The 23,373-nt window shown below is 37.1% G+C and overlaps 1 protein-coding gene across 1 annotated transcript in view; it reads right to left on the bottom strand.

The window, feature by feature from the left end:
- SLC15A2 (solute carrier family 15 member 2) overlaps positions 1–19,561 on the bottom strand; it is a 28,001-nt gene extending 8,440 nt beyond the window's left edge. The window contains exons 1-11 of the mRNA XM_016199927.2: positions 19,439–19,561; positions 17,520–17,607; positions 16,780–16,921; positions 11,450–11,542; positions 10,230–10,329; positions 8,017–8,107; positions 7,667–7,744; positions 2,171–2,253; positions 1,314–1,400; positions 1,069–1,158; positions 933–977 (exon numbers count right to left, since the gene is read on the bottom strand). Of these exons, the coding sequence (XP_016055413.1) occupies positions 933–977; positions 1,069–1,158; positions 1,314–1,400; positions 2,171–2,253; positions 7,667–7,744; positions 8,017–8,107; positions 10,230–10,329; positions 11,450–11,542; positions 16,780–16,921; positions 17,520–17,607; positions 19,439–19,543 (1,002 nt within the window). The 5' untranslated portion in view covers positions 19,544–19,561. The remainder of the gene's footprint in view (positions 1–932; positions 978–1,068; positions 1,159–1,313; positions 1,401–2,170; positions 2,254–7,666; positions 7,745–8,016; positions 8,108–10,229; positions 10,330–11,449; positions 11,543–16,779; positions 16,922–17,519; positions 17,608–19,438) is intronic.
- Between the last annotated feature and the right edge of the window lie 3,812 nt (positions 19,562–23,373).

Below are 23,373 nucleotides of genomic sequence, written 5' to 3'. Positions count from 1 at the left end.
TCATGCTTGTAAGGATATGTGGGGGAACTGACTGGGAATGGTTTCAGATTATGTTTGCTAAAGGCGGGTGCCCTAAGGCAGAATATTCTTTTCTATGTGCTATGCTTTCCTTAACCTCAGAGAGAATAGAATCAGTGTGTTTCTATTCATCTCAGTAACTGCAGTCGTAGGTGGCACTCATGTGAAGGACAAGCTATCACAGTTAGGGTGAAGATTCCCACTGACACAGTGTTGCCAAAGTTGTTCAGGGGGTCAAAAGGGCAGTCATGGTAAATCCTGGACAACCAGAGGAAGGAAAAAGGTAAAATTATATCTGGGAGGCTGCAAACAGACTGGCTAATAAGACCCTGACATCATTCCACCCTACCCTCTTCACAATTGAGATGATAGAAAAACGAGACGATAATCTAGGAAGTGGAATAACTGAGAGCAGAGATGGAACTTTTATGTGGGTTTGCCAAGGAATGGAGATTGGAAAAAGAGAAAGTAATGCTTGCAACTTTCCCATTCTTTCCATATCCATGTATAGAATACCCCATGTCCAGGTCCTCTGCTGTGATCCTTTACCAAGAGATGGGGCCAATTGTATACAAGCAGCATTAAACCTGTCTCTACTGTGCAGGGCAGGCTTAAGGCTAAAGAAAACAATCACCATCCCAGGTCTCTATGGCTTCATTTGTTAGCTTCTCAATACATCCTTGTGCACATTTAAACCTTTCCCATCCTTACGTTCCTGATTGCTAAAGATAAGATTCTGGTTTTTATTTTTAGACTAGATTTCTTTACTTTGCCTACTCAGTACTTTCATGCTAAAGGCACCTGTCTTATGATCTTAAGTCAGTTTTCAGGCAAAAACACAAAGAAATTAATTTTTCCTTTAGATGGATTATAAAGAAAATAACAGACTTGTCTGGAAAATCTCTTCAACTCACCAAATTCCTATTCATCCTGGTGGCTTGTAAGGTCCATCGTGAGCCCTAGGCCAGACAGATGCCGTTAGAAGAAATCCCTTTTCTGTAAGAGGGAAGTGGCTGGAAGAGGGGTGGCTTTCAAAAGAACCATTCTTACCTGCTGTTCCAAAAGAGCCCAGAACATGGGCAATGGGATGTAAAGGAATAGTATCCTGGTCAGTGCCTTCACATCCATAATGAGCTGCTTCTGCAACAAATAGGAAAGAAGGAAGAGGCTAACTTGCTAGATATGGTTTTCATGCTTGGAGGAGAGCGAGAGAAGAGGTAAATGCAGCAGGAGGGAATCTGGACATTAGGAAAGATGTTACAGAAGCATAAGATATTTCTGAAGTTCCAACTTACTGGGTATTTCTCAGCTGCCCAGTCCAGCCAGTGCTGCCGCTTTGGAATGTTCCCAGAACGGTTCTTGAAACGGTTAGAAATAGCAAACTAGGGCAGAGCACAGACATCAGAGGAGAGACAAAAAGAAACCAGCTCTTCCCTTTTTCAATTCATTGTCCCTTCCCTCCAACACACGTACTTTAAGGGACTTATTTCAACACTTTGATTTAACTAGAAGATGAATTTCAGAGTATTTTAGATAGAATTTGATTTATTCTTATGCCTTTAAATTTTTCAATTTAATTTAATTTCCATCACAATTTATTCCCCTTAATCCGTCTTCTACCTCTACTCCTCTCCACCCCACAGTCACCACACTCATCTGTGTCATGGAGTTCTCTTTTTTTTTTTTCCTTTTTTGCTCAATACCTCCACAATCTCACTCTCCCCTCCACCCCTTCCCCACCCCTGCCAACAGCTGTCAGCCTGCTCTGACTTCTTATGTCACTTAGCATAATGTTCTCCATGCCCATCCATGCTGTGGCAAAGGGTAACATTTCCTTCTTTTTTTACAGCTGAGTCATATTTCATTGTGTAAATATACCATAGTTGTTTTATCCATTTATCTACTGAGGGACACTTATAACTATGTTTCAGAAGATTTTAGCCAATTAAAAAAATGATTACATTTTTCTTTTTACTTACTAATTAAGTAGGGGCATAGAGGAAGACTGATTAATCTCAATTTGCAAAAAGGCACAGATGTAGAATAGAGGTTATTGAAAGAAATGTATACCCATGTTTGAAGGCCTATTTGCTCAGCATAGCATCTCTTTGTCTTTGATTGAAAAAGGCATGTAAACAATTCATGGACTTACCCAGATACATTTGACAACTTGAATCGCTATGTTCCCTTCCGGAGGTGTTTTTTTGTACATTTTGCTTCCCATTGCAAACACAACTGCAGTTGATACACAAACAAGGTTCTTAGCTTCTCATTTAGCACATTCAGTATGCCAATGCTAAGGACAGACTGCTGAAGTGTAGGAGTAACTGGCAGAGCATCTCACAAAGGGAGGAAACTCACTTAACACTTCCTTACTTTGGAGTTATAAAAATTATGGGAGTAAAAAAAAGAATAAAATAGTCAATTGTTAAAAGAGCTATCTGTTGAGACCTTCCTGTAATAACAGAAATGGAAGTCATCTTTGAATTCTCACTCCTTTCTCCACCTCTGCATGTGATATATTACCAACGTTCATTGACCCTCTTTCTTCAGCTGCTGCCTCTTTCCCACTACCATTGCTCTGACTCTTATTTAGGACCTCACAATGTCTGGGTTATTAAAATGGCCAATACTTAGTTTCTCATTCCCCCGTCTCTTCTTTCTCTTGTGTGATGCCAAATTAAAACTTTATTTTCAGGACCTACCTAATAAAACCGAAATGCCTGGCATGAAAGACCATCCCAGATTCATTACTTTCCTGATCGTTATTATTACTATCTATTGAAGGTTTATTATTATATGTAAAGTGTTAAGCATTTTACATACATGAACTGATTTAACCTGGCAAAATATGTACTCCTCTCTCCACTTTACACATAAAGAAATTGAAGATTAAAGAAATTAAGCAACTGGTACAAGGTTATAAAACTAGAAATTGCCAGAAACTGCACTTTAGACCTGAGGCCTGTCTGATTCAAAAATCTATGCTCTTACTCATCAGAAAGCATCTCATCCACCTTGCATTATACACTGTGCTAGACACTACTAGGAATAAAGATAAAAAAGATGTGGCCTCTGTCCACAATGGAGCTCACCTCAGCCTACCGCTTCCCACTTCGTTTCATTGCTCTGCATCAGGTGTTCTATGCTCTAACCACTATTCATCGTTCCTACAAACAGTTCTGTGCTAGTTCTCTCCCTAAGCTTATTCTTTTCCCTTAACCCACATCTTTATTCTTTAATCATATAGGCAACTTTTATTTTCTTACCTTCCCTTTTTACTTTCCAAATAATCAGCAATGAGCTGATAATATTTTTATAATTATAAGTGTTTTTTTATTCAAGTATATTAAATTTAGCTAAAATCAATGGGAAGACTCCATCTTGAAACCCTCCTAGATATATTTTCCTCCTTAAGGGATTTTCTGCTCCAGAAAGATGTCCCCCTAGCAGATCATTTACCAAAGATGCCTTTCTCAGTAGCATTTTCTTACACGTGAGAATGCCTGAATCACCTTTCTTTTACTGACCTTAGCTTTTTAATTTCTCCATTCCTCTCAGTCAAGTTCACTCTACCACCTTTTCTTTATTCATCTTCAGTTTACCCAGTGCTTCTCCAAAGAGCACTCTTGACCTACAGCAGCCTTCTTATTATTGATAGAAAAAACAGTTCAGGAAAGGAATGCTAATCCTAGGAGACAAGTGGGCAAATAAAGAGGTATCTAGACAAGAGGAAGATTTTAGATAGGAAATAAATTGCTCCTGAAACTAAGAATGATCCTAGAAAGAGGCTGGTAATCTCGGGAATTCTGATCTCAATAGTGACATTAGAGTGATAAAAGGAAGGCCAGGCAATCAGCTAAAAAAGGTCACATTTACATTTCAAGGCTACTTCTAAAGAAGATGAGTAGGGGCCTTGAGTTTCTACTATCTCCTTCCTGTCAATGTAAGAAATGTCCAAACCTGTAGCAAATTTTATAAATTTATTTGAGCCAAACTGATGAGAATGCCAGGAAGCAACATTTCAAATGCTCTGAAGAATGACAGTTATGCAGTTTCTTTTATACATTTGGAATTAAAAGGATGTAAGGAAGCTTACGTAAAGGCTGGAGAAAGCAAGGTGGGCATTGGGTTACAGGATAGTTAGCAAGATTATGTGCTCCCTTGAGGGTGGTCACAGCTTTGAGGGGTCTGGAAAAGAGTCATGTCAAAAGTGTATTAACCTAGATGCACAAAAACAATGGACAAGGCTTGTAGAAGGCAAAGATAAACTTTTTACTAAAGCAGTTATATGCCTGGGGCATGGTACGCACCATGACCTGGCCAGTTAGGAATTTATCACCAGATAACTCTGGGAGGTTACTTTCAATCACTGATCATGCCAGATTTATTATAAAACTCCCTTTTCATTATATCCCTCTAGTGGATAATGTTGCCTTTTGCTTCACAAAAGTGGAAACTCTCAACTTCCTGCCATCAAACCTATTAAATCCTATATCCATGCCCATCTTCTCTTCCCTCCAGTTAGGTAAAGGTGATGGTCTTCCTCCTGTACAAAGGTAAATTTGCCACGTGTGCTTTCCTATACCATTTTTATAGGAAAAACATTATACTGTTTTCATCTTGCATCTTCAACCTCTTTCTCTAAGGAGTCTTCCCAACAATATTCAAGAGTGCTTCATATCCTCTCTTGGCTCTATGTCACCTTTCAGCTATGAATACTTTCCCCTGCCTTCCCTCTTACTCAGTTCCCAGTCTTTTCCAATTAATCTTGAATCTCCACCAATCTACCATAATTGATACCATCAAATCAATCACCTTCTTGTTGCTATATTTAAGGGACATTTTTTACACTTAATTCAATCTCCCACTCAGTGACATTTGTCAGGGAATGATTTCCTTTCTTCTTGAAATCTCCTTGGTTTCCAACATAGCACTACTGCCACTTTGGCCATTCCTTTTTAGTCTTATTTGTGGGCTTTTCCTCTTTGCCTATTCTTTAAATGCTGGTGCTCCTCAGGGTTTTATCCTAGCCCTCTTTTTACCTTATTCTTGCTGTCTCTTAGTTATTTCCACTATTTTCATGGGTTAATCCCTATCCTGATACTAATAGCTCCAGATATTTATCTATGACCCAAACATTTATTTGAGCTCTAAGCCTGTACTTCCAAATAACTGCTGCTTGATAACTCCAATTATATGTTCCCAGATATCTAAAATGTAACATGTTCAAAACTAAATTTATTGGTATTGCCCCAAACCTGGTCTCCCTCATTACCTCAGTTAATAACCCCATTATCTATCCAGCTGCTCAAAGTTAGAATCCTAAGTCAACTTTGACTTACCCTCTCCCTCACTTCACATATCTAATCATATCAAGTTTTATCAATTCTACTAGGATTGGGACAAGATGAGCTAAGTGAGGTACTCACCTTGATCACCAAACTTAATGAAGTTCCAAAACTTCAGTAATCAAGATAAATAGTATTCTTTACTCACCCTTAACCCACCCTTTTCCCACATCATAGTCAGAAACACCAATGAAAAATAAAAATCTAAGTCATTCCTTTGTTCAAAATCTTTTCGTAGCTCTCCACTGTCCTCCTGATAAAGTTCTAATTCTTTAATTACTTAAAAGGCCTTTCATTATCTGGTTTCTGTTTCTTTCTCTTCTTTATTTTTCTCTGTTATGCTCCAGGCAACCTGAAATCTTTTAAGCCTTTGAATATGTCACACTATCTCTCACTTCCTTGTCTCACAGATACCATGTCCTATTTCCATTCCACTTCCAATCTCTTCTTTGATTAATTGCTGTTAATTCTTTAGTTCTCCCCTTAGATATCATTTGTTTAGGCAAACTTTTTTTGACCCTCAAAGTCTTAGTCAGACATCCCTCTTACATGTTCCTATAGCTTTCTATATACTTCCCTAGTTGGGACACATACAGTATAAACAAATACTGTATTATAAATTCCTGTCTACTTGTCTGTCTCCCTCTTCCTGCTGGACTATATAAGTTTTTTGAAAGCATGAACTGTAGTTGTCTCATGCACCAATGTGACCCCAATATCTAGCACAGAATCTGACACAAAATAGATGCATTAAATATTTGTTTAATGAATGAATTTTTTTAAATGAATGAATTAATTTAATTACAGTGAAAGGCCAGAGGATTGAGTTAGTTATTAGTATAAAGAAAAGTGAAAGAGCTGACTAATGACAGCTAACACTTGTTTAGCATTTTATAATTTATTAAAAATTTCACTTGCAGCATCTCTTTTGGTCTCATGATTACTCTAATATGCAAATATTATTATTGTACAATGATCCAGAGAAAGAGACATAGTTCTAATCACTGGAAAACAAGGAAACTATTTGGGAAAATATTTAGCTTCAAAGGGAGAAAGAAGCAGGGAAAGTATTATCACAGCGCTCCTAAATAACACATACATCTCCTTGGAATTGGAATTGGAATCTGAGTATTACTATTAGCTACCCCTGGTAGGAAATAATCACACTGAACATTGAGTCTCTGGGCTCTTTTTCCTCTATTGAGTTCTTTATGTGTTTGGACTGGACATATTCCAGTGGGGTGTTACCCAAAGGCTCAGAGTGAGAACAGGTTTCCAGGCCAATGATTAGAAACAATCGTGTCCAAGTTTCCAGTTAGGTTGCATAAACTCAGCAACTCACACAGCCCCTTCCTCTTCCACTACTTGCTTCTCTGTGGTAAAGAGAATGCCACTTGATCTTAGCTGCATGAGTCCCCATCTACTTATCTAACTCGTCTTATTCTCTTTGCTCAAGCGCAAACTCCTTGGGAACACTGCAGAACAGGGCAGACACAGCTAAACCTAGAAGCAACTTTATAAGGCCGAAAGAATTAAAAAATGTCTTAGAATTACCAGATGAATAACTATCAGATGAAAGAAGTTAGTTTGAGCCCTGGCCTGTGTGGCTCAGTGGTTAGAGCGTCAGCCTGTGCACCGAAGGAGGGCAGGTTTGATTCCTGTCAAGGGCACATATCTGGGCTGCAGGTTCGATCCTTGGCCCCAGTCAGGGCACAGCACATGTGGGAGGCAACCAATCGATGTTTCTCTCTCACATCGATTGATTTCTCTCTCCCTCCCTTGCTCTCTCTCTCCCTCTCCCTTCCACTTTTTCTAAAAAAAAAAAAAAAAAAAATCAACAGAAACAATATCCTCAGGTGAGGATTAACAAAAAAAATTTAAAAAATTAAGCTAGTTTGAGAGAAAGGTTTATTGTCCTTGTTTCCTCACATATTGCAGTGTAGAGCAGTGGATCTCAACTTTGACTAGAATCACCTAGATATTAAAAAAATTATAGATGCTCAGTTCTATTCCACAGAGAAACTGATTTAATTGGTCCTAGATCAAGCCTAGGGCTCAGTCTTTTTTAAAGCCCTCCAGGAGTCTTCTTATTAGTTGTATAACCTTGAGTACTTTTTTAAAAAAAAGTTTTTGAATTCAGTGAATTTATCTCCAATGTTTAGGGACAACCCCTACAATAACATCTACCTAAAAGAGTTAGTGTGATGAATGAATAAAATAATTTGTGTAAAGTGCTTACATGATGCTTTACATTAGCAGGCATCAGTTACTAGTTTGCTCTGCCCCGCTAGACTTACCAAGAGCTGTCAGCATAAGCAGTCCTGGAACTCCAAAAGCCAATGCATAGCAGTCTTCCCCAAAACACTGCACATCTCCTAAAGAAAAGAAACAAAGTAACCCTGAATCTTGAGTCTTTGATATTCTGTTAGGCACACTCAGGTTTGTCAGGTTGTAGACAGAGACGTCTTCTTTCCTCCCAACACCTAATCCATAGTCCTTCTTTGAGGCCAGACAAATCAAGACTGGAAGAAACTCTCTCAGGTTTTGAAGCCCTTATAAAAGAAGAGGAGTGGGCAGGAAGTCTTGGACAGATTTTTGGCTGGCTGCAGTAAAGCTTTATATAGGGCCCTTCATAAAAGATTCTAACCTCTCAGCATGGGTGTGACAAATGTAGAAATCAAGCTCCCTGCATTGATGGAGAGGTAGAAGACTGAGAAGTATCTAGTCCGTTCTTCTTCCTGAAACAAACAGGAAACATCATCAGTTCAATATACCTCTTACCTGCACTTTACCCTATGTTCAGATTCAGCTGGAAGTACATACACAGAGACAGAGTCGGATACTGCTTCCATGGTATCTGAATATTGTATTAGATATTTTAAACCATACCTGGCTCACCCTATGCAAACATTTACCCATCTTTCAAACCCCAGTTCAAGCCTCTTTAACATTCTTTTACTCCTTTATCTGACCAAAAATGATCATCCTCTACACTGTGCCACTACTGTGTTCTATACATACCTGTTATAATATTAATTTCTTTGCACTAAATGCCTGTTTCTTTCAGAAGGTTGTGTGTTCCTTTAGGACAGAAATCATGTGTTACTCATTTCTGTAACCCCTACTACCTTCCATAGCACTTGAATATACTACAGACTAAATAGATATTTATTGATCAAATTAAGTGAATGATTGATTGAGTTAAAGAAAAGATTTTGTGGAGTGTGTGGTAGGAATAGGATTAGAACATAGAACAGTAGAGTAAATTGCTGATTAAGCAGGGTAATTCATCTAGTACTCATGGGAAGTCTGCCAAAGAGTATAAAAGAAAGTCCATGGGCTTAGAAGTGGCAGATGAAAACTTGGAGGTGGATTTGTCCTATTATTAAATATCTTTGTGGAACAGTTACCAAATGAAGCAACTTTCAAATAAAGTTGCTAATGCTTTATTCATTGTTTACTGCTGTGATTCATTTTGGCACCCCAGATCTTATCCTGACACAGAACACTCTGTCCTTCCCATTTTCTGTTTTACAGTGTATTTCACTTCCTCATCTGCTCTCCATTTAAACCTTATTTTACCCATATATTTGTAGAGTTCATTGTGCATAGAATCCTACTTGCCAAAGTTTTGTTATTTCTCCAAATTCAGCAAGCAGTTATGATCTCTGGACCCCCACCGCGAGATAAAAGAATGTAAAATGATTTACTAAAATAATTACCCTTACTCTGCAGGGTAAGAGACCATTTGAGTTATGATCACAGGAAGACAAGACACAGAAGAGAGAACAGAGAGAGAAAAGCTAGAAGCATGATAAATAGCTATAGAAGAGGAATAGATACATGAAGACAGGCCAATAGGAAAAGTGAGAGCAAAAGAGAGGAAGCCAGAAATTTTGGCTGATCTAAGAATAGACTATTTCCCTTTCCTACTTCTCACTACTTCCTCATACAGGCTCGCTTTTGCTTATTTATACTGTTTTCCCCTCATTGACAGTATAAAGTATTTGGGGAAAGAGAGAATGATCATATACACCAGTGATTTTCAACCTTTTCATCTCATGACCCATAAACTAATTACTAAAATTCTGCAGCACACCATAAAATATATTTTTTGCTTATCTGCCCAAAAGGAAAAAAGGTATAATTTTGATTCATTCACACTGGACAGCTATTGTGTTGGCTGTTGTCATCTTTTTGTTTGACAGTCTAGGGGAAAAGAGGCCAGTGGTCCTGACTAAATAGGTATTGCATGTTTTTAAAATTATTGTGGCACAGAGGTTGAAAATCACTGATCTAGACAAGTTCATCTACAGAAGCTCATTCTGTTCGGTCATTTGCCCTTTCATAGAATCTCAAAGCAAGAGATGCCTAAATCATCTCTATACTACCCATCCCCTCCCATTCGCAAAGCGCCAACCACATTTCTTCTTAACTACTTCAAGTGAGAGTAAACTCACTACTTCAAACTCTGACTATTTGAAGTTTTTCCTTCCATCAAGCAAAAAGCTCGTTTCCTGTAACTTTCACCCATTGATTTCAGGCTTGATTACTGACATCTGTACAAAATCTACAGAGAGCTATAATATTCTTTCTAATTCTTATCTTATCCAGGCTAAACATCTGCATTTCCCTCAACCTTCCTTCATAAGAAGTGTCTTTTAGTCCATTTACCACCCTACTCTGGTCACTTTCCTTTGAACATGTTTCAGTTTCTCTCTCTATTAATGACCCGTGCTCAGAATGGAACATAACTCCTCAGATATCATCTCACCAATTTTGGCAAATGGCTACCTGCCAGGTAGCTCTTTTAATGTCTGCTCTGCATTCTTGAAAATACAAGATGAATAGGACTCTTACATCTGTTTTTTCAAACTGGTCTCCACCAAAAGCTGCCACGCAGGGTTTGATACCTCCTGTCCCCAAAGCTATTAGACTCAGGCCGACCAACGACAGGACTCTGAAATGGAGAGGTGAGGACACTAACCATATTGATGTTAAACACAACTGTAGACATTGAATATAGAGCTATAGGAGGAAAATAAGTATATAAAGACAAAGATCCCCTTTACATTTCTAACCCGTGGGCACTTTCCATCTGCCTTTACTGCTAGGAAAGACTTGGGGGCATTTAAGAGCTTTATGACCCTTGAGTCTCTGCCAGAAAGTATTTATTGCATGGGAGGATTCTGTCCCTGACATTTCCATTTACCCCTTGTGTACAACAGATAGAAGCAGATACTAAAGCAACTTCAAAATTAAAGCTCTGGCTCTCAATCTTGTCTTAGTCAAAGAGACATTTCAATAGAAAGGACTTATGAACCCTTGTTCCACATACCATTACTAACTACAAAACACAATATTAAAATTCATCATAATTAGTAGAAGTGTCACTGGTTTTTTACAGAACAACAATAAGGAGATATCTAATATTGATTAAATTTCAAACAAAGTTCTTAACTCACTGGATAAATACTTGTATAGGCAAATTATAAACATGAATACATATGACCTGGCTCTTGAAAACTGTAATTCTCTTTACTGATGGAACCAACAGACTTCAGAAGCTACCAAATGCTTCTTGCCCCATAAACATCAATAGCTTTAGTAAAAATGGATGGGGCAACTGGAATATATGCAACTACACATAAATGGAAATATCTAAGCTTTGAATATGACTTCTATAATGAATTATAAGGAAATGTAACAGACTTTTTTTTTTCTTTTTTTAACCCTGGCAAAGTGCAGATGCATGGACGGGTAAATAGGTAAGGGAATATGGAAGACATAAGTTTTTATGATTGTCTTCAAACATATGATGAGTTTTTATGAAGAAGATATTAACTAGGCATTCTAAAATCCCCAAATGTTTAATAAAAACAAATGAGTTCAGAAAAAGGAAAGAGTTCAATTGCTAAGTAAACTTTTTCTTAACCAATTTAGTAATAAAACAATAGTTGGTTGTAAAATAAAGGGACATCTTTGATAAGTAAATAGAAAATAATCCGTAATAAATGCATAAGATATTTACCTGTCTAATGGAAGAAAAATGATTCAGTTTACTCCATGATTTTACTCACGTGTGTACCATGTGTCCCCCCAGTATTGGTAAGGCACCCAAGGACTTGATCACATGGCCAAGCACATACACCAAGGATAGATACATAATTGTCCTGTAGAGAGAGTTAAATTAGTCAGTCTACAAGCAGAATTCAGAGACTTGTGTAATACAGACTCAGAGTACATACTAATCTCGGTGCCAGGGTAAATGAAATGAAAAGAACAAGGGGTGGAGGAGGAAAACCCTACCTGAGAAATGCAAATAGAAATAATAATGGTAAATGAAGTAAACAGGCTAGAAAAAGAGAGAGGAGCTCTTTGCTCTGAGTGTTAGAGGTAATGGATATTCCCTTCAAGCTCCTTTTTCATACCTGACCTCTCCCCCCCCCCCCCCCACTCTACGCATACACAGGGCATTCCTACCCTGGTACAGATATGTCGAGCCCAGAATAAATTTGTAGCAGGTGAGGCTGTTTTCAAGTAGAACCAGAAAAAGAGGATACTTTGAGATGTTTTTCTCAAGGAATGTCTTTGGCTCTAGAAATTGACAGGGAAGAACTCCAATTAAACAGGAAAAAGGAGTGGCTAATATAAACTTTCTCTAAATCAAACCATTAAGATATATAGAGAGGTAAAAATGCTCTCAGGTTCAGCCTAGAATTCCAGTAAGAATATATGTAGGAATATAAGCACTGAAATAAGGCATACAGCCATATATACAATACCTCTTTATGTATATCATCACCACACTAGCAATCTACATATATAAGTAAAATGTTAGTACTAGAAGGAACCTTGGAAATGATATAATTTACATCTGTGATTTTAAAATATTACATGCTAATGTGGAATATAAAGAATGGAATGAAGGCATCAGAGAGAGGCTGAAGATACCAGAAATTTAGGATGTAGATTTCTCATTCTAAATGTCTAATCTTCCTAGGTTGTTTCTCCAGAGAAGGGACTTTAGAAGGTTTATAATGGCAATTAGGGGATAAAAAATTGGGTGACTAATATCAGAAGGGCTAATTAATATCAGAAGGAAGGGGCAGGGTTTCACAAAACATTTTATAGGGTCTTCTAGAGAAAAGTTCTTTTTGTTGGAATAAAAAGAATAAATAGAATGGGAATGAAAAGGACTGAAAAAAGGCCAGCTATCATAAACCCAAAAGAGATGATCTATGTTAGATCATCAGAGAGAAAAATCAAAAGAAGTCTGAGCTGGAGTAATAGAGTCTGAGTAGGGAGATCAGAGCAATATCAAATTATTGGACTAAATGAATGAGAGAAGAGTAAGTGGTTTAGAATGAAAATGGGCAAGTTCCTAGGTGAAAGACTCAGGGAATTTGTCTAGGATATGAAGAATATAAGAGGAAGCTAATGGCAGGAAAGTAACAGAAGGAGAAAGAAGTCAAGAGAGACTTGGAAATTCCACATTTGAAATGAGATTATTAGAGTCATTGTAATTCCAACTATGTAACACAGAACTGTTTTAGATAGACTTGACCTAGCTTCCATTTGCAAATGAGGAAAATGAAATCCAGAGAGATCAAAGGATATTCCCAAAGTGACATTTTAATTAGTATTGGGGTTAGGTCTAGAAGTTCTACTTTCTAACTCATAGTCCCGTGTTCCTTCAGTTTTATCATGAACAAGCTAATGTGGAAAAAGAAAAGGAAAGAGGAAGAACTTTTAAATTTTATTTCACCACCCAAACTAATTTTAATTAGAGCTTAGGAGCTGAGGAGTATGTGCGGTGGTGGCAAAGGAAGAAACCTAGTGTGAAGAGAGTAATTTCTGACCACACAATTAAGAAAAAAAAGAGAGGAAAAAAAAGAGCGGGAAGAAAATGCTATAGACCCATTAGGAGAAAGAGAATGGAGAAGTGTAGAAAGGACATCCAAAAGCATATTTGACATTTAAGAGAGTGGTTATAAGTGATTGCCAAGGTCAAGTCCAGACTCATAGGCATGGTTCATAGGGTATAAAAAAACCAACACTAGGGACAAAAGTCATCTTCATGCCTGCCCATGCCTACAATTGAGTATTTGAGGGTGAATAAATTTATTAATTGAAACATTTATTAGGCACTCTTCTCTGGATAAAAATATAAATGAGATTATTCTCTGTTTAGAAGAAAATATCAGGTTTATACACAAATAATTACAAGATAGAGTTGCTAAATGTCATATGAAGGTAAAAAAAAAAAGTTCAGAAAAGATTAGATTACTTCTGACTAGTAGTGAAAGGTGAGGCGCAAAGAATAAGCCACAACATACGTGGCATTTGAACTGAGCCCTAAAGGATTTGGACATGGGAAAATGGGATAGAAGGAGGTACAGTGAAGCAGAAACAGTGCAAACAGACATAGAAAATATATGTATTGACTGTTGTTAGGCTAATATCAATAGTATTCAAGTTTTCTCTAGTACACAGTCTTGAAAGGAAGTATGACAATTAGAGCAGAAAGGTCAGTTGGGATGAGATTAGTAGACAATGGGTTAGTCAGCAGAAAACTTTGAGCAGAGTAGTAATGTGAACAGAGATTTCTTTTAGGAAGATTAATTTGTCAGTAGTGTGTGGGCTCAGTTGTTAAAAAAGGATATGGGAGGCAGTGATAACATCTTTAGATGTCCAGCTCCATAGCCCAATTTAGAGGTAATGAAGACCAAAACTTGAGTAGTGGCAATTAATGGCAGCGAGATTCACTGTTCAAGAGAGATAAACGTGAGAAATATTATAGAAATAGAATTGGTAGAATTTGGTAACTGATTGAATGTGGGTGTATAGGTTTGGGAAGTGAGGATAAGGTGGAACATCCAGGAAGTGAATGGCAATATGCAGTTATAATGCATGCTGAACATGAGAGAGAGGTTAAGATTACAGAGTTGGAGGAGCTGTTTGCATATAGGTAATATTGACACCACAGGATTTGCTAAGAGAGAATCTGGGGAAAGAAAAGAGAGTAACAGATATACCCTGGGGAACTGCCTACAGTCAGGAAAGAGTGAAGTAAACAAAAAGCAAAAGAGAAGCCAAATAGGGAAGAATCCAAAAGAGTATGAGGAAGAAAATCAGATATTGAAGTGTTAGAGAAGCCCAGGGAGTTTCAAGAATCTAGGAATGATAAACAGGCTGAAACGTTAAAACAAGGTCCAAGTGAATCAGAATCTAGAAAAGACCACTGGAGTTTGTTAACAAAGAGATCACTACCAATGATCTTAGAGAGAGGAATTTCAATAGGATAAAGAGATGATTTATGCTGTGTTTTATTGTACTCACCACAGTCTGCTGCTCTGCATTAAAGGTAGTTGAACGTGAACAATGTGAAGCAGGTATTTGTGTCTTATTTATCTCTTTATCCCCTGCACTTCTTTGCACTAATAGATGTTTGATAAATATTTGTTGAATTAAATTCTATCAGATTAAATGGAACTGAATTGGATTCTATTGCATTATATTATATTACTTTGCCCTAAAGAATGATGATGAAGAGAAAGGAAGGCAACAAATATAGATGATTCTTTTTAAATTTTGGAGAGAATGGTAATAAGACAAATAAGACAGTTTGAAAGGAAGGTTAACAATAGTTTTGTTTGTTTAGAGTTCTCAGAGATTTGCACCTGCTTCTAGGTAGAGGAAAAGACTGCCTCTAGGGGGAAATTTGAAGGCAAGAGAGAGGTATATTGAGAGTACAGAAACCCTATGGAAAATAAGCTAGGTAATGGTGATACGCATGTGAAAATTCATCAAGCTGTACACTTAAGACTTTCAGATTTTTGTACTTTATATAAATTATACCTCAGTAAAAATAATTTTTAAAAATAAAGAATACCTCAAAAAGGATCAAGATTGAGGGCATAAGTGGACATTGTTGTATTTCCTCTGAAATAGACAGGAAGCTATGTTCACCAAATCCCAGAACTATTCAATTTTAAAGGAAGTCATTTTTTTTTAAAATATATTTTTATTGATCTCAGAGAGAGGAAAGGAGAGGGAGAGAGAGAGACAGAAACATCAATGATGAGAGAATCAATGATCGAGCCTGCAACCCGGACATGTGCCCTGACTGGGAATTGAACCCCTATTGCCTAGATCCTAGGTCGACACTCAACCGCTGAGCCACGCCAGGACGGGCTAAAGGAAGTCATTTTTAAAAAACCAATAAAAGTACTAGTTATGTATGTGAGTCTTTTATTCTATAACTGAATAGAGACTATGGCTTATACTTTTTATTCTGCACATAGTGCCAACCCCCTATTTGGATGGACTTGGCAACTGAAAGGAGCAAACACGGATCTCAGTCACCTATGCACCATCCCCCTCTCGAGTCAAAAATGTGTTTAGTACTTTATATATAGGTTGTAGCTACGTCTAAGATGCTGATTAAACACTTTAGAAGAGTGAATATATAGAGGCCGATTGAGTTATAAACCAGTGTTTACTAAAGAGGATTCACTGATACACTAGGCCCACAAGATACCCTGAAAAAATATCCTATGGTCAAACAAGTTTGGGAAACACTATGTGCCATAACCTCTTCAAGATTTCCCAGTGCATATTAGCATGTAAAAGACTATAAGAAGTCGTGCAGTAAAGAAACATTTTAATCTGTGTTCAGCCTAGCATTTTCCAAACTTATTTCACCATGAGATCTTTATCTTCCTACATAATGCTCATTATTATCCTATACAATTGATTTTCAACAGAATGTACTTTGAGAAATGCTAATTCAGATAAATCCATGGGTGACAAGTCCATTGAAAATAACTGGGTGATGGATATCTAAGCTCTATCCCTAGCCTACAAATGTCTCTTGGTGCTATTTTCAGGGACTTAAAAGATCCTGAACTGAACAGAACATTAGTCTAACTCATGAAAATATTTATATTCTTAAGAAGGAAACTACAGAAAGAGGTTAAAGAGTTGGCAAAAGAACTGAAAAGAGGGACTCATAAGATACTAAAAGAACTGAGATGATTCAATATGGAAAAGAGATGGTGAATGTATCAAATAACTACACTGAGGTCTCTAAAATTATAAATTTTATGGTGGGTAGCAATCTTTATTTCCCCTGAGATCAGAATAAGAATTGGTCCTAAACTACAGGGTTGAAGATTAAAAATAAATTTAAGAAGAGAAAAACAACAACTCCTGATTGAAAGGATGTAAAAATATTGGGAAAACTGACAATGCAGAGAAAACGCCTTTCTATGTGTCTGTCTTAGAGAGATTCAATTTGTGATGGATGACACGGTGTGTTCTTGCTTGGGAAAAGAGGCTCTAAGTGGTAACCTTTGTACAGTTAATCTGTGAAGCTTCTGGGGATGTGATCGTTCATCTTCCTTACTTGAATTTTCCCAACCATGAGTCAGCAATGGCTGCTCCCAGGATGGGAGTGAAATAACAGAGGCTGCTGAAGGCATGATATATAGATGTGGAGGTGTCTTCATTCCAGTGCAGGAAATACAGGAAATACATGGTCAGCACAGCTAGGGTAAAAAAAGGGGAGGCAAAATAAGATAGATGCATTAAAATGACTTATGGAAGAGAAGTACATTTGATCTCTGGTCTTTGAAGGTGATCTTAATCTTCGACACTCCTATCAGTGAAGTGGCTGAGGAGTGATCGCCAGGCAATAGAAGCAGGGCCTGTGGGAGTTGTGAATGGGGTGGCTCTTAGTGTACAAATGCAATACTCCTCCCTTCAGTCTATGTTCACATCATTTAGACTCATCATAAAGATAACATAGTGCTTCTAATATCCCTTCCGTTCTCCTTTCCAGCAACAATACATTCATAAAACTAAAGAACAGAAACAGAGAATAGAATTCCGATGGTGAGCGTCTTCCATTTATATTCTCACAGACTGTGTTCTGGTTTCTATTAGGCCTTTCTGTTCTTGGCCTGTATCTGTTACTAGGTGAAATCCCATGAGGAATTTATTTGAAGTCCTGGCCAAAGGAAAGGACCAATTTGGATGAAGACAGAAAGAGTGGATAGGGAAATAAATACATACAAGAAGACCAGACATTACAAACATGGGGTGAGGGTGAGAGGAGAAAAGTAAGACTTTGGGACACAAAATTACCTTTCATTCCATAATAGGAAAAGCGCTCACAGAATTCATTCACCACAATGAAGACAATGCTCAGTGGATAGTTGGAGCCACAGATTTTCTATGAAGCAGAAAGACAAGGGTTCAAGCATGAGCTTCTCCCCAACCCCTATATTTAAACCTCTAGACTGTTCCACAGCAGAAAAATTCATTTATTTTAAGTCACCATGATAGGTAATGTGAAGCAATGATGTCTACTCTTCAAGAAATAGCTATTATCTACTAAAAGTGCTTGCACTGCTGATTTAGGAGAGACAGAAACTATTATGAATATGACTTGTTCCTCATTCATCTAACATAGAACTGCTGGGACATTCTCTGATCCTAGATACAAGATCTTATCTTCCAACCACTACTAATGGAAAAGCCTGGGGCTCTGAGCAGAATAGTCATTACTTATTTCTACGAACAGAACGAAGAGGTAACCTATGGAGCACTTGATGTCCAAGCAGTTACATTTAGGTGTCAGTAACCTGCCTAGCTTCACTGTGCAAACTAACCTCCCTTGTCCCCACCTGCCCTGTTCACCACACTGGGAGGAGATCTGGCAATATGATGGCTTCTCATTCAGAGGCTGCTGGAGCCAGGCTCAGGGCCCATCATTGATTCCTAAAGGGAAGCTGATTGATCACCTTGATCTTGGGCAGAGTTCTTAAATCCTTTAAAATTAAATGTCCATTCATCCTATAAAAGAGATTTGATAACATTTTTTGAAATCCTACTGGACATCAAAAGGACTATGTTATTTCATGCACTGTCAGTATATAAGGAATGTCATCTTGTCTTTCAAATCCCTATCTATTATGATAGCCCAACAAATGTGAGGGGGAGATAGAGATATTTGTCTTTGGGAGAATCATATCTTATGAGATTTATACTGCCTCTTATTTCAAAAGAAATTTATGCATCTTTGTAAGCAGTCTTAGGCTGTTTGGGGCCAGAAGAGGTATAACTAACTAAATAAATAAAGAAATAATTTTTATTTTTATTCTTTTACTCATATGGATTGATAAAAACAACCCTCCTAAATGTTAATATATGTTAATGTATGATAATAACTTGCTTGAAAGACACAATAAACTGGCTTTTTACCTTCCCAGCTCACAGCTGGAGAATTCTGCAATCTGAAGTTTTGTTAACACACTTTCACTAGCTATGTAACATTGTCACTGGCTGGGTTAACATACTGACCCTGGCCATGTCACTACACTTGTATTTATGCTTCAGTTCTGTTATTCCAAAGAAATGAGAATACTACTACCTCTTAGCTCATATTAAGAACTCAGGATATATTGGCTATTATTACTATAAACTCTTCACTGCAGGATTTTGATGTGAGGATTGAATGAAATAATGAATTTGGAAGTGTTTTAACAAGTATATAATGCAAAATATTATTGCTTCTTTGTTTCTCTATCCTGTCTCCCACTGTAAACTGGAACACATAGAAAGAGACAATTTATTCTAAAACTTCTCTTGGTGTCCAGCCTAAGACTCTGAACACAGAGAGAACTAAGGGCTGCGTTTTTATATTGGTAAAGAAAGAACAATCACACACAGTTCTCCATACAGGAGTGCTTGCCAAGTTTCCCTGGACTTTCCAATTGCTATTTCTTTCCTTTGCGCCAGAGAAATTCAGAATATAGATACAATGAAACACAGCAAAATCCTGAATCTCAAATGAAGAGCTTTAACTATCTCTTCCTGCTGCTTCCTCTCCTAAGTAAAGGAAACCTCTGTTTAGATTTGGTTTTCATGTTAATTCTAAATCCAAGAAAGAATAGTTTTTAATACCCTAATATAGCTCAGTCTGAAGCTCCAAGAGGCCAAGGAAGAGAACCAAAAGAGCACATCTGTTCCTGTTAGAGGCAGAAATGAATCTGGGGACTCACCGGAGGTGGCTTCTTTGGAAGGCTGGGAGGTCGAGGTGGTACCTCTTCAGTAGAGACAGGTGAAAAAAAAGTTTCCTTGGACTCATTTTTCTGGAAGGGATTCATAGCTGGCTCCTTACTTTCTCTCTTCAAGCATTTGGCTGCGGTAAGCACTTGGGACAGCTGCCAGCCTACTGTGGAAAGGGGGACTGACTGGGAGGGGTAAAGGGGGTGGCTTCAGCAACTAGGTTTAACCCTGTAGGTGTTGGCTTCAGCAACTGCCTGATCCAGACCAAAGCACAAATCTATAGGAAAAAGAAAGTGTTGGGTCTCAGAGACTAGTGCAAAAGAATAATTATGTAAAAATTAAAGCATGGAGAAGTGTGAACAACACATCGTAAGATGGGAAAGACAATGCTGGAGAATTGCAAAAGAATGAAAAATAGTTAAGAACACTATCCTTCAAGCATAGATTTAAACATTGATTTCAGGATAACAATAGCTGCCATTTACCGAACACCTATTATGGGCAAGGTTAATGTACATATAATTATATACAGGGTTGGGCAAAAGTAGGTTTACAGTAATAAATAAATACTAATACAAAAATAAACCGTGTTTTGTGTACTCACTGTAAACCTACTTTTGCCCCACCCTGTATATATTACCTATCTATCTATTCTAATTCTTATTACTGTGCTCATTTTATAGGAACAAATGTACGAGAGGTTAAGTAATTTGTCCAAAGTCATGTGGCCAGTAGGTGGCAGAACTGGAATTTCACCATGACAGATAAAGATTGGTATTAGTAATTTGAAATTCACTGGAGGGAAAGTCAACACAAAATTGAATTTGGAGAGACAGAAAAGATGTTGATTTTTGGTTTTCAACATGATAAATTTCAAATAGAAAAATATGCTACAAGCAATTAAAGGATTGGGGCTAGAGAAAATGAGAGAGGAGTGTGGTGATGTACATCTGGGAGTCATTCTTCTAGTTTGCTAAATTCATTCCCTGTGTTTTCATCACTTTAGGATGAATTCATCATTTCATTGATAAATAAAAATTTGAGCTAAAATTATGAACCAGTTATTTTCTAGGTACTATTACAAATATTATTTTCCTTATTTTTTTTTACTCCATAATATATTTAGTCTTTATCAGAGGAGGAACAAGAACAAGCATGATGATAGATGAATTTTATACATTATTATTTTTGCTAATTTAAAAAGGTAAAAGAGGAACAAAAGAATAGGCTGCCCTTCTAGTTGTCAGTTAAAGGGAAAAGGAAAAGACAGCTATAAGAAAAAATTAGGAAACCAACAAGGAGGTCAGGAAACAAGAGAATTAATTATTTTATCTGAGACTATGAGAGCAAATCTATGATGACTCTATCCCTTGCAAAATTCTCACATTACCTATTTGAGTAATTTATTGACAAAACCAGGAAAAGTCTGACCTTTCCTCCATAAACAACTTCAGACTTTGACCATGTCTTCCAAGCTTCTCTTACACTCATCCCCACTGTCCCACAAACCTTTACCTAGAGAGTCCAGCTTCATTTCTGACTGTGGCATTAATAATTAATCTGTAGTTATTCTTTCAGGAAGTATTTCTCTTTCTGGTTTGGTTAATGACCCTGGATGCAAAAAAAATGAAATTACTAGTCAAGTTAACCACTAGAAGCCTTGAAGGTCTAATTATGTCAATAATTCCCCCTGTTCTAGCCTGGTTACCTCTAGAATAACATTTGATCTAGCAGAGCAGATGATATATCACCTGTATGCAATGCACCAATTCATTTATGCTTATAGGTACCCCAAATACCAAACTTTAGAGTACTGACATTGGTTCTCTGATACTCCTTTGTGTAGATGAAATTCCTCTTTTGATTATGGCAATATAATGCTAGTATTCATAGAATCAAATAATATCAGAGATGGGAGAAATCTTAATCTTGTCCTATGTAAACTAAGCTTCCCTGATGAGGAGTCATTTATGTTAATTTATATATATATGTATTTTTATACACACACAAATACAAACTTATAGGTCTTTCCCTTGAAAATTTATCTAAGAACCTTTAAAATTAATTAGGGTAACATTGGTTAATAACATATAAATTTCAATACCTGTATACCCTATTGTGTGTTCACCATTGCAAGTCTAGTCTCCTTCCGTCACCTTGTATTTGACCTTCTTTACCCACTTGGCCTCCCCTAGCCCCCTTCCCCTCTGGAAACCACCATTCTGTTGTCTGTATCTATGACTCTTTTGTTTTGTCAGTTCATTTATTGCTTTTTGTCTTATATCCCACATGAGTGAAATCATAGTTCTTGTCCTTTTTTGTCTTATTTCACTTAGCATAATAATCTCAAGATCCATCCATGTTGTCACAAATGGCAATATTTCATCTTTTACATGGCTGAGTAGTACATCTTCTCTATCCAGTCATCCATCAAAGGACACCAAGGTTATCTCCATGTCTTGGCCATTGTAAATAATGCTGCAATGAACATAGGGGTGCATATATCTTTACAAGTGTTTTTAATTTTTTTCACAGATACCCATAAGTGAGATTTGTGGGTCATACGGTAGCTCTATTCTTAATTTTTTGAGGAACCTCCGTACTGTCTTCCATACTGGTTGCACCAATTTCCATTCTTACTAGCAGTGTACATGGGTTTCCTTTTTTCCTCTCCAACACTTGCTATTTTTTGACTTACTGATAATAGTCATTCTAACAGGTATGAGTTGGGACCTCATTGTGGTTTTGATTTGCATTTCCCTTATAATTAGTGATATTGAGCATTTTTTCATATATATGTTGGCCATCTGTATGTCTTCTTTGGAAAAGTATTCACATCCTCTGCCCAGTTTTGTAATTTTTTTTTTCTGTGTGTGTGCGGTTGTTGAGTTGTATGAGTTCTTTATATATTTTAGATATTACCCCCTTATTGGAGGTATCATTTGCAGATATCTTCTCCATTGGGTTGGTTGCCTGTTTTGTTGATGGTTTCTTTTTCTGTGTGGAAGCTCTTTAGTTTGATGTAGTCCCATCCACTTATTTTTGCTTTTACTTCCTTTGCTTTTAGGGTCAACAGCACAAAAATCCCTCTGACACCAAAGTCCATAAGTTTAGTGCCTATGTTTTTGTCTATGCATTTTATTGTTTCAGGTCTCATATTCAATACTTTAATTCACTTTGAGTTAATTTTTGTGTATGCTGTCAGATGGCAATCTATTTTCATTCTTTTGCATGTTGCTTTCCAGTTTTCGCAACACCATTTATTGAAGAGACTGTCCTTTCTCCATTGTATATTCTTGGCTCCTTTACTGAAAATTAATTGCCATATATGTGTGTTTATTTCTGGGATCTCAATTCTATTCCATTGGTCTGCATATCTATTTTTCTGCCAGTACCATACTGTTTTGATTACTAGATTTGTAGTATAGTTTGAAGTCAGGGAGTGTGATACCTCTGATTTTAGGAACTCAGGTTTTTAACAAGCACCTTTGATTATGACAGGGATTTGGAGAACACTGGTTTGAAATCCCTCTCCTAGACTAGCCTGAAGAATATTATGGAAGAGCTCAGAAGGGACAGAGTAAGGACCAGAACTCATATCAGTATGCCTCTTATACCCTGTCATTATTTTTGCTAAGCTGAAATCAGATATAACGATAAAAGGGAAGAGAGAAAAGTAACTCTTGGATAGATTTGAGCACAAACCCTTCAGAGACAAAAAAAGATAATAAAAATGGAAAAATCTAAAGTATCTGTGATAAAAATAAAAACATTTGTGTCCTCATTGCTTGACAGCAGAGTGATATTTTACAGTCATGTATAGAAAGGAGACTGATGCTCTAAAATGATAGATACTAATATAGTCAGAGAGGAAAGGCAAATATGGAATTAAAAGAGAATATGTGTTTAACAGGTATATGAATATAAA

This window comes from Miniopterus natalensis, chromosome 6 (assembly GCF_054644295.1).
Source record: "Miniopterus natalensis isolate mMinNat1 chromosome 6, mMinNat1.hap1, whole genome shotgun sequence".
Classification (NCBI taxonomy): Eukaryota; Metazoa; Chordata; class Mammalia; order Chiroptera; family Miniopteridae; genus Miniopterus; species Miniopterus natalensis.
The sequence above is the reverse complement of the archived record's forward strand: the minus strand, read 5'-3'. Positions and strand labels throughout refer to the sequence as shown.